Source organism: Epinephelus fuscoguttatus, linkage group LG11, assembly GCF_011397635.1.
Source record: "Epinephelus fuscoguttatus linkage group LG11, E.fuscoguttatus.final_Chr_v1".
Taxonomy (NCBI): Eukaryota; Metazoa; Chordata; class Actinopteri; order Perciformes; family Serranidae; genus Epinephelus; species Epinephelus fuscoguttatus.
In genome coordinates, this window is record NC_064762.1 from 3940555 (window position 1) to 3959063 (window position 18509).

The following is an 18509-nucleotide window of genomic DNA, read 5'->3' on the forward strand; positions in this document are numbered from 1 at the left end:
AAGAAGAAGAAGTCCTCCAGCAGATGGCAGTAATGCGACGCTAATGACGCTAGCTACCATTAAACATCAAAGAAGAAGAAGAAGCCCAGTACTCTCACTCTTGAGCTCAGCTACACAACAATAACAAGGTAAATGATTTATTAAAATGCTACTGAAGATTTAACGACGTTAAATAAACGCTCGGTGTGTCGCGAGCCGCCGGGCTCTGACACCGGGCAGCTAACATCTGTCTGTTAGCCTCGGTAGCTAGTTTGGTAACTGCTAACCCTGCTAGCTAACTTAACAAGGCAGCCTGTCATCTGTCTTATCCAACACAGTTTGGACTGACGCGGTGCTGTCGAGCTTTAGCCACAGTTAGCTGCTCTGTTCGGCTGGTTATTGGTGTTAAATTATCAACTTGTAGCTGCTCGCTGTTAGCTAGCAGAGCCGAGACGTTCACCTGGTCCTCTGACGGTTTGTCCTGTTGTTTGACCGCAGATTGTGCGATGGTTTGGACACTGAGATGACCTGCACCCTGCGCTTATGACCGACACTGAACTTCATATTTAGCAGGTCCAATTTTAGGTGAGTATTGTTTAGACTTGATCCAGTTACAGCAGGTGCAGGTGCGTTTGATGGACCAGTGTCATCCTGTTATTCTACAGGTTCCACACAGGGTGACCCATGCTTTCTGATGAGCTCGACTCCAAACCAGAGGTAATCTTGGCTCCATGTTTACTGCAGAAACAGGACTCTGTTGTGACTTGGAATAATGCATGAAATAAGACATGAGCTGTATCACGCTCTGGCTCTCCTCTTCTTCTTCTCCCCTCAGCTGCTGGTGCAGTTTGTACAGAACGCGTCCATCCCGTTGGTGCCGGGTCTGGAGGACTCAGAGCCTAAACATTCCTGCCTGCCTCTGCTGGCTCCAGCTGAGAGCTCACTGTGCAGCCCGCTGGAGCTCACAGGTCAGAAGCTGCCGATTCAACTTGTTTTGTTCATCACAGGCCAAAATACTCCAGAACGATATGATAGGGAGATGGGGCCAGATGGGGGTCACTGAAAATCTTGCAGTGGCAAAACCAGAAGCCACAACTTAATTGCAGGAAATCAGTTATGCTGTTGAAGTATATTGGCTAGTCCCAAACTACGTCAACATGAGAATTAAGTACAGTACAGTTAACATTTTGAGTTTCATTCATCCGTCAAACCATTTTCAACCGCTTACCCAAAGCTTGGTCACGAGGGGCAGCAGGCTGAGCAAAGTATTCCAGACATCCCTCTCCCCAGCAGCACTTTCCAGCGCCTCCTGGGGGACTTCAAGGTGTTCCCAGGCCAGATGAGATATGTAATCCCTCCACCATGTTCTGTCAGGCCTCCTACTAGTGGGACGTGCCCAGAACACCTCTAACAGGAGGCATTCTGACCGACTCTACTCCGAGCTACTCACCCTGTCTCTAAATCTGAGCCCAGCTTCCCTTCTTTCAGTCGCCACCCAGAGCTCATGACCATTGGAGAGGACTGGGACTCAGATAGACCAGTAAATCAAAAGCGTTATGCTCCATTCAACCCCTCACTTGAGTTTCACAACAATCCAGTATTAATGTGTAATCTATGCACACTCTAGGAGATTCATTGTTCCTCAAATACAAACAAAGTGGTTACTGGGAACAATCCTTCTTTAGTTTAAGGGAGACTTGTGGGCACCCACAGAACCCATTTTCATTCAGACAGGTGAAAGGTCAAAGGACCCTGGTGAAAGTGGCCATTCCAGCCTAACCAGCTGTGGTGACATGGTTGACACCCATGGATGCATTAAGCCCCAGTCACACAGAAAGTGTTTTAGCTGCTGGATGTGTTTTGTTTGTAATTGTTATAGTGAGAATTAAGCTGACAGCCTCTCACCCTCAACCAGAGCAAGACCAAGTAAACTTAACTGGCTACTAAGTACTGTGAAATGAATTTTAATTCAAGTTGTAAGGTTTGTTTTTCAGTTTTCTAGGTATGTGGATTTTTTTTGTTTCACATCATCTCCATGCCCTTTACATTTGGATCAAGATCAAGATGCAGCAGTGTTACATTGCTTTTAACCCTTTATTGTTCAAATTAGCTCTGACAAGCTCTGTTTCTGACTCTGCTATAGAAAACAGGATTATCATTCACTGAAGATGCCTCCATAGCTTTTTTGTTTGGATGGACAGATGACTTGGCCTCATGCGGCGACGTTCTCTTAACTTTCTCTTAACATTTTCTCTTAATTTTCTGTTAAGAGAAGTCGATTCCAGATGCACCAAGTGTTCTCAACCATCCAAACCTGCTCTTAGCCAGGTGTACTGAATGATGAATGCCATTTGAATATAAACTGGAGGCTCTGGACAATTGTTTTTAGTATAGGTTGTGTTCCCTAAACGCTGTATGAGGGAAGGTGTCGTGCCGTGTGCAAATACTCTCACATATGTCCAAGAATTAGAGAGATGCCACCAAAACAGGAAGGAGAACTTCAGCAGTAGTAAAATTGATGCTGATCATTTTTCTGGATTAATGGAATACTTGCTTGGTCTGTAAAATGTTGATCAGTGTTTCCCAAAGCACAGGATGACATCTTCAAGTGTCTTGTTTTGTCCACAACTCAAAGATATTCAGTTTACTGTCAGATAGTAAAACAAACAGAAGGAGCTGAAATCAGAGAATCTTGGCTGTTTCATTACAAAAATACTCAAACCATTTAAAAGATTATCATATTAGTAGGTGATTGAAATAACAAGTTGGTAACTAATTTATTTATCTTTGCAGCTCTAGTTAGTACTTGTGTTACAGGAAAATCAAAAACCCAGGTCCAGCAAATCATTTGTGATTCTGTAAATGCTGAGTCAGCAGAGGGACAAAGTGTTACTGACATTAAAAGGAAACTGAAAGAATTGTATGATATTCATTAGTGTGTTTTATTATGTTTCTTAAATTCAAATTTCTTTGTGTCTTATCGTAGCGCTCTCAACCACTCGGAAAACCTTCTCTTAAAAGAGCAAAAACAAGAAAACAACCTCTTTGTCCTCTTCAAGGAGCCAAAAGATTGCAGCTTGAATAATTTTATTAGCATGCAGACTAGTTCTCCTAAATGGACAAAACCCACAACCTCTCGGTTAGATTTTATGGTTAAGGGATATCATACAGCAGCTAAAACTAGAGAAGCTCATGTCTGTACTTTGTGACTCTGCCGACAAATTTGAGAAAATGTGGTGTATCTTTCTGGACTACGCTGAATCTGAGTTTTAAATCTCCTCATATGCAGCTTTTAGACGTTCGACCATTGTCATTATTATATTTTTGTCCATTTTGCTTTTATTGTTTGTTAAACACAAAAATGAGATCATGGATACAAGTGGCTGAAATGAGTTTACTCCGTGGGGTGTCTGGGCTCAGCCTTAGAGATAGGGTGAGGAGCTCGGAGTAGAGCTGCTTCTCGTTTGCATCAAAAGGGGTCAGTTGAGATGGTTTGGGCATCCAGGATCCTCCTGGGCGCCTCCTGTTAGAGGTGTTCAGGGCATGTCCCACTGGTAGGAGGCCCCGGGGCAGACCCAGAACACACTGGAGGGATTACATATCTCATCTGGCCTGGGAACACCTCGGGATTCCCCAGGAGGAGGGGGAAAGCGTTGCAGGGGAGAGCGACATTTGGAGTAACTTCCTGCAACCTGACCGTGGAAAAACAGACAAAAATAGATGGATGAAAAAAGGAAACCGTTGGTAAATCCCAGAAATCATTGGTCACTAACAAAATAAGAACAAATCATCGACATGAGAATAGGGGAAAATTTGTTGTATATAACTTCCTGCCAGAGGTCCATTGTGTCTGTGATTCAAAAGCTTATTTTCCACAAACATATTCTCATTAGTCTGCCTCCCTCCATGCTGTTAAATCATTCACTGTGCTGTGAAACTAACAAACACTGGTTTTCTCCTCAGATGGAGGCCTGAGCCATGAGCCTGAGACGTCTCCCTCCCTGTCAGAGTTCGGAGGTGTGTCAGAGCGAAGCCCGTTAGTGGTCCAGACACACCCTCATCCACGGGCTTCACCCAGCCCTCCAGCCATCCTCCATGACCTCCAGCAGTCAGACAGCACTTCCTACGTCCTGCTGAACCTCGCAAAAGGTAAAACCAACTCTCAACTGTTCACATGTGCCAGAAACGTCTTCCTGTGTGATGATGAGTCACTTCCTGATGGATTTCAGTCATCGTTCCCAAAGACTGAAGTTTTACATTAAAACTCTAAATCTGATCTTGTGTCAGTACTTTGTGTCTCGCACGGCTCCCGCTTCTACACACAGCGCTAAAGGAAATGGGGTGACACATTTTCATGAGGAACTGTGAATTATTTTGGCTGAAAGAAATGATCCTTGGCAGGCACATTCTCTTGGTTCATCAGCCCTTGGCAGGAGAGTCAAAAAATTAATTTTGGTCTCTTGACATGCACCTTTTGTGCGGCGCGCTGTGTTCTGTCTGTGACTCAGTGAGCGATGTGGAGTGTAGAAAAGGCTCTTCAGCAGACAGAATCACTTTCTGTCTTTTGTTACATTAACTTCAAATCCTGCATAAAGAGGGATTGTTTCTCTGAGCGTGTTTATGTGCCTTCTCACTGTGTGTTAGCCGGCATCCTCTCAGCCTCTCAGAATAAAGCCCGAACATTAAGCTCACAATCACTGAGCGTGATGGGAGGACAGTAATGAATTCAGACCTGGAGGGGCTCAGGCCGTTGATGATCATGCAGAATGTCGCCTTGGCCTTGAATTCCTTGTTTCATGGTGATTCTCCTGCTGCCTTTTCTTTCCTCTCAGGCATCACAGCCTCCTCTGAGTCCCTGATCTTCGCCGCAGATGGCGCCGGGGAGGACGACGATGAGGGGGTCTCGTCAGGCGACTACGGGATAGATGGCAGTGCTCCCTGGTATCTGCGGGTACAGGAGCTGGCACACGACAGCCTGATTGCCGCCACGCGAGCACAGCTTGCGAGAGATGCTAAGGCCAGCCAGGACGCCAGAGCCGCAAGTGTCAGTAACGGTAAAATCACTTTGTTTCATCAACACGAGGGGAGGTGGGTTTAAAGATCTTTTATACTGGGCTTCATAACAACATATGAAGCAGTGTTAATTTAATTAATGAAAACTATGATGAAAAACTTTTGTCATGGACCTTTTTTCCTCGACTAAGTCGTCAAGCCAACAGTAATATCTTTTTTAATAAACTATGGTGAAGTGTATGTTTTGTTTTTGTTGCCAAGACAGGACTATTTCCTAATGTTGTAATTAGGGTTGGGTACCGAAACTACTTTTGTACTTGGTACCGATTCACGTCGGTACTACCGAGTACAGATTCACTTAAAATGAATCTGTGCCAAATTTCGGTACTTGAGGTGGAGGCGGAGCGAGAGCGCATGACTTGCACCTCAGACTCAGCAACAATGGCGACAAAAAAAATGTGCAGACAAAAGTTAAGTTTAGACCCTGGGCCCCAACGACTCGTAGTGCGTCCAAATTCACACCCGTAGCTTTCTGTCAAGGCCAAGCACTTGTCGGTAATCCAATGTTTTCACAGCGAAAAAAAATGATAAAGTTACAGTATAATGATGTATAACAGAGCTTTCATACAGCTTTGCACACACATTACTCTTGGATGGATTACTCGTGAATGCAGGCTCGCACAGAAATGCCACGCGTATCACATGAAAGCGCAGGAACAGAGCTTTCCAATGATACCACAAACATCATTGTGCTGTCATCCCATCACGCTATAAATCCAGATTAATTGTTTACAAAATAAAAACCTGACGAATTTCTTTATAATCCATTATACAGATCTTGTTATCAGTCACTTCATATAGTGAGGAATGTCGTATCTTACCACGTCTTAGGCTTGTGTGTGTTTCTCCCTGTCTATCCACATTTGTAGTCCGGCTTTAAAATATCTCCATATTGTCCAGTTGACACTCCATCAAACTTTGTATGACAAGACCAGTGCGCTTCACCTTTGCGCACCCAGACAACTGCAGCCTAATTATGCATGCTGACAGGGCCGTAGTCACCATATACGTTAAGGGGGACATGTGCGCCTATAAATATCCCAAAAAGGCCCATAGGGTTAAAAAGTACCGAAATAAGGTACCGTTTGGTACCGGTACCGAATTCCAGATACCGGTACCGTATCAGTTCAATTATGAACCGTACCCAACCCTAGTTGTAATGGTATGAGCTACAAAGGGTTAGTAAACTCCAGTAAATAGTCAGCGCCATAATGTTTCGCTAGCCTGCAAAACACCTTGGAGCAGTGTCAGCCAGTAACAAGACTTTTGAGCTCTAATTTGACCATAAATAAGCAGCCATGTGTGAAAGTCCTGCCTCAGTCACTGACTGTGAGAGAACATGAGTTTAAACCTTCAGACTTCGGGCCGTACACATGCTGTGTCTTTAACCACCTGGAAAACACAAAGTCGGGCACTAAGTGCTACTCTTGTGCCGAGTTTGTGCCAACTTTGACAGGGCATGGTGGCACGTTGAGTCTGAGGTTGGTAAGTAACCATAACCAGCTTACTAACCAGAGTGCAGAGCTGACCTTCCAGGCGCTGTTTTATTAGTGTGTATCAGGCCAAAAATATTGTCTGTGGGACAGATGTAAAGCTCTGGCAGCTCTGCACTAAAACGTCTTCTTCATATTTACTATAGACTGATATTTATGGAAGAAGGGAAGGATATCTGCTGGCTGTGATTGGTTGGTCCACGTCACATGACATGCAGTGCACACTGCTGAGTTCCAAAAGTTGAACTGTTAATCTCAGGGCGCAGCCTTCACGCCCTGAAAAATAGATGATCAGGAACACGTTGGTGCTGCAAGGGAGTAGCTCTGGCATATGAGCACGCCTGCCACATGTCTACAGTGAAAATAATTAATTATAGGGTGCAAAAAATGCGGCATATGTAGGGCCCCTAATGCTGAACATACACCAGAAGACACTGAAAAGACTAAAGTCTGACACCCTCTCACATCTAAAGACAGTTTTTGCAAGTTTTCAGTCACGCACTAAAAGATTTTGCAGACTGGGGATCTTGTTGGGTCACTATACAAGACTACAGCTCGATTATTTCCCGTCCAGCTCCTGGTGGAAAATATTACGCCAAACTCCTTTTAAGAAATACGACACATTAACAATTCCTTACGTGTCCGCAAAACACACAACTCTAGAAACACAAGATAAAAGACGTTACATGTCGACAATACAGTTGACAATTCGGCCTCAATAAAATCCATGAAGAAACTGTATTCGTGTACAAACTTTACATTTTGGATTTTGTCACCTCAACCTGCTATCAGCGTCCGTTGGTTAGCCGTGCTATTTTAGTGAGAGAAGACTTTGGGAATGAGAGAACTGTTCAAAAATTAAGATGTCTCACTAAAGTAAGTGCTGGTTGGTGGATCAGATACACACTGAATTAAACACACTCTTCTTTACTCCACCAGTTTCTCCTACTTTTCTATGAGAGAACAGAGACGTGTTCACGTTCTTGCTCCTTTCTTGGAGTCCCTTCCATGTTTTCTGTTTTCACCTGGTTTGCTGCTTCCTGTTTGCTGGAGAGGGCGCAGCTATTGGCCATTGTTCAAGTCATTCATCTTGAGTATTTGCTGGAGCCAAGACTAAAAGCATACGATAATGTTAAACATGTTTGATTTTATTGGAACGTCAGGATGAGATAAAGACTGATTTAAGACAGCTCAGACTGAGTTTTATGACCAACTTGGAGATCACGGGAGCACACGCTGACTGACATGATTTTAATCTGACATTGGAAATTTGTCGGCCACAGTGAAATCTCATGAACAGTCCTTTGGTTGTTTGGTCGGTCGTTTTCTGCTCCTCTGAGTGAGATTGATGAGTCAGAGTTTACAGTGAAGCTGGTTACAAACAGTTTTCTCAAATTAGTGATTTATGGTCTCAGAGTTTGAGATGTTGAGCTTTTCAAATGATGATCAGTAAGTGTGTGCTCGTAAATCATCCTTTCAACCTGTCAAAAACTCTGCCAGAGAAATGCAAGTTTGTAAATGTGTTGAAATTATTTGCAGTTGTAGAACCTTGATTCTGATTAGTGATATTTGCATTACCCTGATTGAATAAGCTTAAAAAGAGAAAATATTTTGATTGATAGTTGATGAAAATGTAATGAAGTTTCATCAACTTAAACTAGATTAAAGACTAAATCTACATCTAAAATATCTGCCAGAATAAACACTGTTATGTTGCTATTAATGGAAGTCTGTAGTGCCTGTTGCATGTGCATTACATCCTGTCTGTGATGTAACGTCAGGTATAGGACTAAAATTAAAAAATAAATAAATAAGAAATGAAAGCTGTGTACAGGAAGCCGCACATTTCTTCGGTAAGATAACATCAGCTGGTCTACTTACGGCGCGCATCAAAGACAGAAAGAAGAGAAATGAGGTCAGTGATGAGATGAAAATGAAGCGTAATCAGCAGTGACTGAAACTGTGTTCACACTTCTCACGTCTCGAAATCAAAACAAATTTGTACCTTTGTCTGCGATTTACAAGACAGCCTGCAAATATCCAGACAAGGTCTAAATGGAACGTTATGGTGAAACGCTGATAATGCTTCGGCACATGTTGTTGTGCTCTGTCTGAGATGATTTAATGTGCATTTAGTAGTCGGGCTAATGGAGGCTTCAGAGAGGGAGAGAGGGTACAAGGCTGCACAGAGACAGACACAGGAAAGAGAGGCAGCAGAGGAGAAACCAGACAGACACAGACAGAGGAGAGGACACACAGGTGATCAGGAAGATGAAGGTCAGAGTGAAGTGATGGTTCTGAATTGGTCGACATTTTTGGAAATATGTTTTATAGCTTTTTATTGCAGAGGGTTAAATGAGAGGTAGATACCACTCTTATGTCCCAGATTAGCTTAGCTTAGCACAAAGACTGGAAATGGAGGGAAACAGCTAGCATGGCTCTGTCTAAAAATAACAAAACCAGCCTTGCCACGTATGCTCATTTATTAACGTGTCATATCTTGTTTTATGCGTGAAACAGCAGTTTAAATAAAAAATGATCCAATCAGCGCCGTGGGTGTGACTGACACCAAAACCAATGAGGAGTAGAAACAACAATGACGGGCGCTAATGCTGCAATCAAGGCTGTTCTACATCAACTAGTCTTATCAATACTGCCGCACATCAGAGTTTGTTTTTACTTCACTCTGCCACTCCCTGGAAAAAACAGTATGTTGGCATGGCGATGCATCGGTGTGGACTTAATATGACATTAAATTCAGGCGGATATGTTGGCGCCATATGCATTTCTTTTATTTTGATGTCACAAGCTTGTTGATCTTGAAGAAGGCCCAAAGGCCGAAACGTCATCAAAAGTGTGTGAAAGTGTACGATGCTTGTTTTCTACAATCAAGTCTCTTGCCAGTGATCAGCACCTCATTCTAATTCTTGGTGTGCGTTATTTTTATATTTTAAATAGAGGGGACACAGTACGTTTACATGCACGCAGTAGTCGAGCAAAGCTCATAGCTCGGCTAATCAGTCAAGTCGGACTTCTCGTCTTGTCTGAGTATATATGCAGACGAGGAAATTTCTGACCAAGTACATCTGACTCCGCCTCGATAGGTGGGGCTGTGTCCTTTTTTTTTGTTTGTTTTTTTCTATATTTTTTGGGGCTTTTTTGCCTTTAATATACAGGACAGTGTGAAATGGGGAGAGAGTGAGGGGACGACATGCAGCAAAGGGTTGCAAGCCGGAGTCGAACTCGCGACCGCTGCAGTGAGGCATCACCTCTATACATGGGGTGTCGGTACTATCCACTAAGTTACCGGCGCTGTGTAGTTTTTAACATAGTGCGTATTGAACTAGTTCCGGTTGACCCGACGAATGAAGCTGTCGGAGCATGAATGTAGTTTCCTCGCCCGCCAAGAGGTGCTTCTTCTGCTTCTCGGTCACCATGGTGTGTGTTTGTTTGTTTATCTGGGGAGTTACTGCAATGCTGCTATGTCATCTCCTTCTTCTTCAGGTAAAAGCCTGCGAAAGAAAAAGTGGTGCATGTGCAGAACGCTGAGTGGATACATGCAGCAATAGTTTGATTTTTAGTCGGACTAAGCCAATAATTCGATTTTCTCAAGCTGCATATAAACGTTCTGACTGTCAAACTGAAATGAGGAGTAAAGAGTTGACAGTTCTGATATCAGCAGCTCTCATCCAGAATTGTGACCCTATATTCATATCATAGGCTGTTTAAAAGAAATGGATGTAGCGCTGCCGTTTTTATTTTGGCACTTTTGCCAACACCATCTTAGTTTTTTGAAGCCAAAAGTGGCCGTATTTGGACTAGAGCGTGGAGCCATGGGGGACTGAGGGATGGATCTGACTGAGAACCTTAGGACACAACCATGGTAGCGACTTGTCAGGTGCGTGGTAGCCATGCCCTAAAGCAGTAAACATCATGCTATATTGAAGACGACTCGAAACTAGAGATTGAGACCATAAACTCATCAGGAAAATGTTTATGAGAGGTAATAAATGAAGTGACAAGTATGGTAATTTTTTCCTAGACTTAAATACAGTTGGACTTCTTTTTGCAACTGGCGGTGTCGCCTCCTGCTGGCCATTAGAAGGATAACTGGTACTGCAAAGCTGGTTATCAACTGTGATCATGTCTCTTACTTTCGCCTCTGACTTTTGTCCATAGATACTTTTTTCGTCGGTGATCTGATTAGTCAGAGGTCAGGCTGATGACATGCTGTGATCTGATACTCTGAATATAACCTGCTCCGGAGCAGATTAGCTGTTAAGCATTGGTTACCACGGTGATTTATCCGGGTAAAAAGAGAACCAGCATGGTTGTACTGAGTCCCAGAGTTCACCCTGAAGTCACCTCGCTAACTCTAAATCCTGCTTCATAGCACAGGCCTCTGCAGATAAACTCTTGATTCACACAGGCACATAGATTTGAAAAGTTTTAAAATCGAGTATGATGAAAAAAAAAGTGTTTAAAAGTGTTTCCAAACTCTGCTTTGATTGTCGAGTTGTTTACTCCGTCTTCCTCACTCTCCAAAATGATGTCTTAACCTGTTGGTTGCTAAACTCTCTTTGCTGTGAAGCTATCTCCTCTGATCTGAGACACACATCCACTTCCTGCAGCTCACAGCGCCGTAGAAAGCTGTTGACCCACACCAGGAGTCAGCACTTCATCGGAACGCATTATAACTTCCCTCCACAGGCGGCCTGATAGATAAAGACTTTGCCCATGACATTCAAGGCACCATGACTCCTAGCTGCATCTCTGATCTTTGAACTACTCCTGAGCCAAATTGCAGCCAGAGGTCCTTGTTAGAGAAGTGATATGAGAGTGAAGTTTATTCCCGTCTTCGCCCACTCTGACTTTATTTCCTCCCGCCCCGTCCTGGATCTGTTTTCTGTGTTTATGATCTCTTACTTAGATGCTGCGCCGAGGTACCTGCTGGTCCTGTTTTACTACTATCACTGTGTGTTGTCAGCTGATCATGTAGCATGTAGGATTATAATTTCCCCACATTCATCCTTGACCTCATTATATTTTCATTTAGATGAAGTGAGAACAGTTATCAAAGGAAAGAACATTTTTTAGCCCATGCAGACGTCTTTGATCTGATCAAAGCAACTAAAATTATGTGTTTTACAATAATACAAACATGTCTTCCTCTGAGCTGGTGCCGCAGATAAGAAAGGGCTTAAAATACTTTGTACATGGTTAAATAAAATGTCCGCTGCAGACTGTAAGTGGTTTCAGTGTGGGACTAAACCTCCACTCTGTGAGCCAGTGTAATGGCCGCCCTCCCACTAACTTGCTGTAGATTAGACAAGTTCCCTCAGCAGTGGGGTATCAGTTATAGGTGCATTACTGCCGGCACGCTGTAAGCAGAATTGGGCCCGTTAAAGGCATTCGTCGCGGGGAGTTGGAGCAGGTGAAAAGGGAGTGATTGCATTCAGCTTCGGGTGGTTTTCTTTTAGCCGCAGTTGTTCTGCAGGTCTCCGTCAGCACCCGATGATTAGCTTTTATACAGCCGTGCTCCAGAGGCCGGCCACCTGGCACTCCTGAATTGTTTTCCTGCACGACCCTGCTCACTTTCCTCTTCTGGTTGCCTAGGTGACCACACACACAGTTTGACGGCGGACGGGGACAAGCGAGAGCTGTCGTCTCGGACCAGCCGCCCCCTCTCCAAGCAGATCCTCCGCTGCTCGTTCGAGGGCTGCTGCAGGACGTTCACCTGGCCGGCTCATCTCAAATACCACCTCAAAACACACAGGTAACACAACAACACACACGACGAGGGAACGTAATGGGTTCAGGCAGCAGTTACAACAAGATGACGTCACCAAAGCATCAACGTTCAACACCGCACAAGCGTGGCTGATGTGGATACAAATTTTGAAGTTGAAAAATAATAATGGAAGCTAATACAGCGTCCAACTTTTTATCCAAATAATTACACACGTTTGCTTTCAGGTATCATATGTTTAATCTAATCTTAGATTTTGATCTGTTACTGTCTGTAAAACCAAAATACAACACAGATGTTTGAAGTCTGAAACAAAAGGTGTCACTTTAGTGCTCCTGTTCTCTCTGCATGAAAATTATGCAGGAATTTCATCCATACAACTATGCCCACCCGACATGGGCTCACCCGCTGTGCTGAGGTGGTTATGGGTTAAAAAAAAAAAAAAAAAAGTGATGCATTACACAGTTAAAAAAGTAATGCACTACTTGATATAATTACCCCCTCAGACAAGTAATGCGGTTCATCATTTAAACACACTGGCAAAGGATATCAATGCATACAATAAATATAACATTTATAAATAATAAGAAATTGAAATGTTTTCAGAAAAGCATCTTTATTTTTATAAAAATGTTTTCAGTTCAGACAAGTATCTTATTTTCACAAACTATACAGCAATACAATAAATGCACTTCATTAACGTAATTGGCACGTAATCGCCAATTAACAATATAACGTTAAACCTTACATGCGCACATTTCAGCAGAAATCCCCTGAGGAGGTAAATCATTAGGCTAAACAAACTCAACAAACTCTAGCTTTATAGTTCCGTTTGTCTTATTTGATGTGTTTGTAGTTTAACTCGTTCAAACTTGAGCACATTGGCTTGGTTTCTTTTAAAAACCTGGGAAGAAGGCAGTGAGCAACGAAAGAAGGCGAGACCCCAAACATCTGCAAGAAATTAGTAAAAAGAGAAAATGTTAAAAATGATTTTAAAATGTAATAATAATAATTATTATAAATATAGTTTTTCTGTAGCTTTTTGCTTTTTTAAAATAATTTTCTAAATCTATAATTATTTTTATTTTATTTTTATTTTTTTTGCAATTTGTGGGACGTTTCTTACCAAGTTGCTCGTTGCCTTTTTTCCCCATGTTTCTGAAAGAAATGGCAATAATTAGCACAGGGTGCAAAAAAGGTTTAAGGTACTTAAAGGTTTAAAAACTTGTGAAAGAGTTAAGCAGCAGTCATGAGGAGGAGTCTCTTAAATTGTTTGTCAGACAACGTGTTCCTCATCAGAGTCAGCACATGACTGCTCGGGGTGAAGAGCCTCTCCACAGGCGCTCTCCATGGCGTTGCTGCTGTCGGCACATTTGATGATTTTCTTCTTTTTTTGTCCACGCATACAGATAATTTAAGAAACTAATTAACACAAGTATCATTGTTTGATAAGTTACTGTAATGTGATTACTGGAGGGTGTTACTTTCTAATGTGTTGGCCCAACACTGCTTAAAAGACACTGCAGATCTATATAAACCAGACTGAGTGCTGTCGAAACATTTTCAAGAAATGTAAAAAAAAAAAAAAATCAATCTGAATCTATTTCACAGAGTTCAACAGATTTTGAAACCTTTATTGTCTCCACCAAATTAACATCACTGACAAAAACATTAATTATATATTCATGGATAAACAACAGTTAATAAAGTTAATTAGTTCATCTTGCCATCTCTCTGTCAGACGGCAGAATTAGTGTTTACTGTTCATCAATCACAGAGACACATGTGTTGGACGAGTGCTGCTCAGATGTTTTACAGCTAAGTGAAGAGGGCGATCACACAGTGTTCTCCACAGGTTGTTTATGTGGAGGCAGACGGAGCAGCCGAGCAGGAGGATCACAGCTGAGGCTCAGAGCGAAGTGTGTGTTTGTACTGCAGGAGCTCTCTTAACATCAGTGCTGGAAATCTATTTGTGGTCGCCCCGTCTGACCTTGTGGTGGGCTGTTGCAAATGAAATGCGCGCACGGGAGACACTGAGTCTTGTTTGTTTGGTTATCTCCGCTCCCAGGAATGACCGAATGTTCAGGTGCGTCGCAGAGGGCTGCGGGAAGAGTTTCTACGTGCTGCAGAGGCTGCAGGTTCACATGAGGACGCACAACGGCGAGAAGCCCTTCATTTGCAAGGAGAAGAACTGCGGGAAGAAGTTCACCACGGCCGGAAACTTGAAGAACCACAAACGCATACACACAGGTGGGGACCGGCGTGTAAAGGCCCAAACACGCTGGAAGCAATAACTGACTCAGGCCATTTGACTCTGCTCATTTAATGCTTCCTTGGTGCAGTCATGGCCGCAGATTTGAAGAGTCAGCAGCACTGGCGCCTCCATTTCACTGCTGCAATGAGTAACAGTGCTCTGTCATATTTTATTTAGGGTGACATTAAGATTTTTGATGGCCTGTTCCGCAGTCTGCTCCTTCTGTCTAGGGACCAGTTAGCAGACCAGATACACTGCACAGTGTTTATATTTTGCCCATATGTCTGGAAGAACAGCTTTCTATGAGCTGTTATTTCTACTTAGCTGCATGAAGTTAGATTATTTTTTACGTTCTTGTTTGTCAGAATAGGTCAGCTGTCACCACAAGTTTATTTTTACCCCTGCCCCGTGTTTTGGAGCGCCTCTTTGCCCCTCTGGAACACAGTTACAAGATCTTCCCGTCAAATGGAAGAACGCTTTAAAGGAAATGGCCACTTTAGAATGAAAATACAGACAGTACTTACTGACCCTCACGCCAACAAGAAGTCCAGTGTAGTTTTTTAATCCACAAAACTTATTCGGGGTATCGGAGGATAACAGCTAGCCGGAATAAGAGCTACACTTGAAGTGCACGGAACCCACATTTTGAAAATGTAATAAAACTCTGCTAATGCATTTCAAAAACGTCAGAACGGCTCGTCCATCGTAATCCAAGTGCCCTGAAGCTGTGGCATGCAAAATTGACGTAATTTACTCCACTTTTATAGCATCATTTCTCACCGTGGTCAGTTAGCCTGCAGGCGTGCTGTGTTTACATGGCACCTCGCGCAAGACTGCGTCCTGACGTTTTCTGATGGAGATAGACATCATGGACGCTCATGATTTGTTCACAGAGTTTCACACTATCAATCGATCAAACAAGAAATCGGACAAAAAAAACCCCACATTGCTTCATCACCAGGCTGCTGGTGGTGCTCTGTAGGATAACAGCAGCCTGTGCTCCTGAAGCAGCAACACGTGCAGCAACTTTGCTGGTTGGTAGATATGTAGAACAGGATGCCTCAAGGTGACTGGAGAAATTTAACTCTAATTGGCAACTGGGTGGCGCTATAACAACAGAAAAATGCTTAAAAATGGCTAAAATGCGGCCGATCACTGTGGCTCCCCCTGTGGACCAATGTTGGTGTTGTTTCTAATGTTTGGTATGACTAAGTCATGGTATAGTATGCTGTACTCAATGGGTATGGACTAGTTGAAATAAATTGCCAGTTGTCTATTTGGAAATGATCATTGTTGTTAGCGTGACATCACAATCATTCTGTCTTAAACAATTAAATTTAGCTAGTTAGCTACTGAGACATTAGCATACAACTTTTTTTGTTACGCTTATTATAAAGATATAGGATAAGATAAAATTTTACTGATCCCACCCCGGGGAAATTCACGTTACAGCAGCTCAAATAGCACAGATAGAAAAGCAAGTTGAATAAAGTACCAACTATACACTCAATACTATTTACACTATATACACCTTTCATGTATGCACATATGGAAACAAAAATATGTATATATGAATATATGTATGGGTATATATCGACAGCTGTACAGGATAATTGCATTTTGGAGAAAATGCATTGTGGGTTTCTTTTGTTGCTTGTGCAGCCATCTTGCCCATTGGTTTCTGATAACACTCAGTTTGGCGTGTGCCTCTGAAACGTCTGTTTTGAGGGCCATGTAGCCCAAATGTTATCCCACAAAGTACTGCTAGTTGCTTGGTAAAGAAGCAGTGTTCTTTTTATTTGATGACTTGTTTGATCAACTGATAGCATGAAACTTTAGTTGTAAACAAACTGCAAGCGACCATGCTTTTCAGACAAATGGCAAATGTCACTGCCACAGTCACGTCTGATTATGTAAACTCCATCAACAACTGCTGATGATGTTTCAGGATCTTGAATGGTTCATTTCACTGCGGAAAATATCACCATCATTCCTTGTAACTCGAGGGGCAAAGAGGCACTTGGAAATGAGGATAGGGTCAAAAACAAGAAACGAGATTGGGCATAAGTCTCTAACTGTGTGTGTGTGTGTGTGTGTGTGTGGGGTGGGCGGCTGCTTCCAGGAGAGAAGCCTTTCCTGTGCGAAGCAGATGGCTGTGGGCGATCCTTTGCAGAGTATTCCAGTCTAAGGAAACACATGCTCGTACATTCTGGTGAGTGGGACACAGTGAACAGCTGGACAGCTGAGCACCTTTTTTGTATTTAGTGAGCTGCAGATAAAGTGACTCAAGATGTGGTGTGAAGAGATGCATTCAGAGTGGATCACAGGATCTGTGTGTGTGTGCGCGTTTCCCAGGTGAGAAGCCTCATCACTGTGGAATCTGTGGGAAGACTTTCTCTCAGTCGGGCAGCAGAAACGTCCACATGAGGAAGAGACACGGAGAGGAAGGGCTCAGCAGTGAGAGCAGAGAGACAGGTCTTTTCTCTCTCTCACACACACACACACACACACACACACACACACACACACACGCAGCAGTAGGTGGCTATGCTAATCCTTGGATAATGTAGCTTCAAGCAGCCCATACATTTTAAAATGTGCATAGAGATGGTGTTGGTTTAAGTTACATTTAGGAACATTTCTTGAATAATTAATGACGTTCAACACTTAAAAATTTATCATTCAGATTTTTATTCTTTGGGGCCAGTAGCTGAATTGTTTCAGACTGCATTTATCTGTATCAGCTCAGCTCCATGCTGCAGAACCCGGCCTGTTAGGCGTCTTGTGTTGGGGTCAGATTTGAGAAGTACGTAATCACCATGTTAGAATAGCACAGTAACTCAAATCTGTGTCTTCAAGTGTCTCGTGCCTCACTCAGATGCTTTCCTGCTGTCACCTTACAAATTACTGAGATAAACAAGTGGATACTTGAGTACATCTCCACTGCAGCTGTGAGGAATTTACCCGAGTTCACTCCTGCCTCTATTCTTAGAATCAGTTTCAGCACCTCTTCAGATTAAAAGCGTCTCTCACCAAGCTCTTTACGTCCCAACATATCGTCTAATTGTACAAAATCAGCTTAAATTAGTTTGGGGTTTTTTTTACGTGAAACGAGAGCTTATTTGCCTCCTTGTCACACTGGTGTAGCAGTGGGGAAGCACCGCAGCTGAATCACCACAGAGGAGACGCTGCCAAAGCTCTAATTATAAACAGCAGATTTATTCGGGTCAGTCTCCCCAAAGACGCTGGTCTTTTGTAAAAGCAGAGCAAAAGGAAGATGCAGCTCCTCAACAGAGGGGTACTTTGAGTTACTGGATGAATTATTAAATTCACTGTGTTGGAATAAGTACAGTCCTAAAAACACCCCAAAAAAACATTTTTACACAAGCGTCTAAAGGTAACTTTAAAGTCAGTAATGAGCCCGTTTGAGTTTGGAAGATGTATTTTTCAGACTTAGTGAGTTGTCTTTAAGTCCTGTACAGTGTGCATCAGTGTCCATTCGAGCTACATTGACTTATCTGTCAACTGTTAAAGTAACTTCCAGATAATTTGATGATCGATTAACACGCTGGAGGGATTACATATCTCATCTGGCCTGGGAACACCTCAGGGTCCCTCAGGAGGAGCTGGAACATGTTGCTGGGGAGAGGGACGTCTGGAGTGCTTTGCTTGGCCTGCTGGCCCTGCGACCCAGCCCTGGATAAGCAGATGAAAATGGATGGATGGATTGAATAATTTGAGTAATTTTTTAAGAGCATAAAAGAAAAATATCTCCAGCTTCATGAATGTGAATATTTCCTGGTTAATTCACTCCTCTGTGACAGCAAACTGAATATCTTTGGGTTGTGGACAGAGCAGGGCCTTTGAGGACGCCATCTTGAGCGACCTTTTTCACCATTTCCTGACATTTTAGAGACCAAACAACTAAAAAATAATCAATGAAAATAATCAACAATGACAG

The 18509-nt window shown here is 42.9% G+C and overlaps 2 protein-coding genes across 2 annotated transcripts in view; both read left to right on the forward strand.

Moving 5' to 3' along the window:
- Positions 1 to 18509, forward strand: part of LOC125897313 (vascular endothelial growth factor A-like) — a 341071-nt gene that overhangs the window by 31990 nt on the left and 290572 nt on the right. The gene's annotated exons all lie outside the window — the stretch shown is intronic.
- Positions 1 to 18509, forward strand: part of znf410 (zinc finger protein 410) — a 25071-nt gene continuing 6562 nt past the window's right edge. The window contains exons 1-10 of the mRNA XM_049590502.1: positions 1 to 128; positions 478 to 564; positions 645 to 696; positions 815 to 947; positions 3943 to 4128; positions 4812 to 5033; positions 12162 to 12321; positions 14363 to 14544; positions 16671 to 16760; positions 16904 to 17023. Coding sequence (XP_049446459.1) covers positions 664 to 696; positions 815 to 947; positions 3943 to 4128; positions 4812 to 5033; positions 12162 to 12321; positions 14363 to 14544; positions 16671 to 16760; positions 16904 to 17023 — 1126 coding nt within the window. The 5' untranslated portion in view covers positions 1 to 128; positions 478 to 564; positions 645 to 663. The remainder of the gene's footprint in view (positions 129 to 477; positions 565 to 644; positions 697 to 814; positions 948 to 3942; positions 4129 to 4811; positions 5034 to 12161; positions 12322 to 14362; positions 14545 to 16670; positions 16761 to 16903; positions 17024 to 18509) is intronic.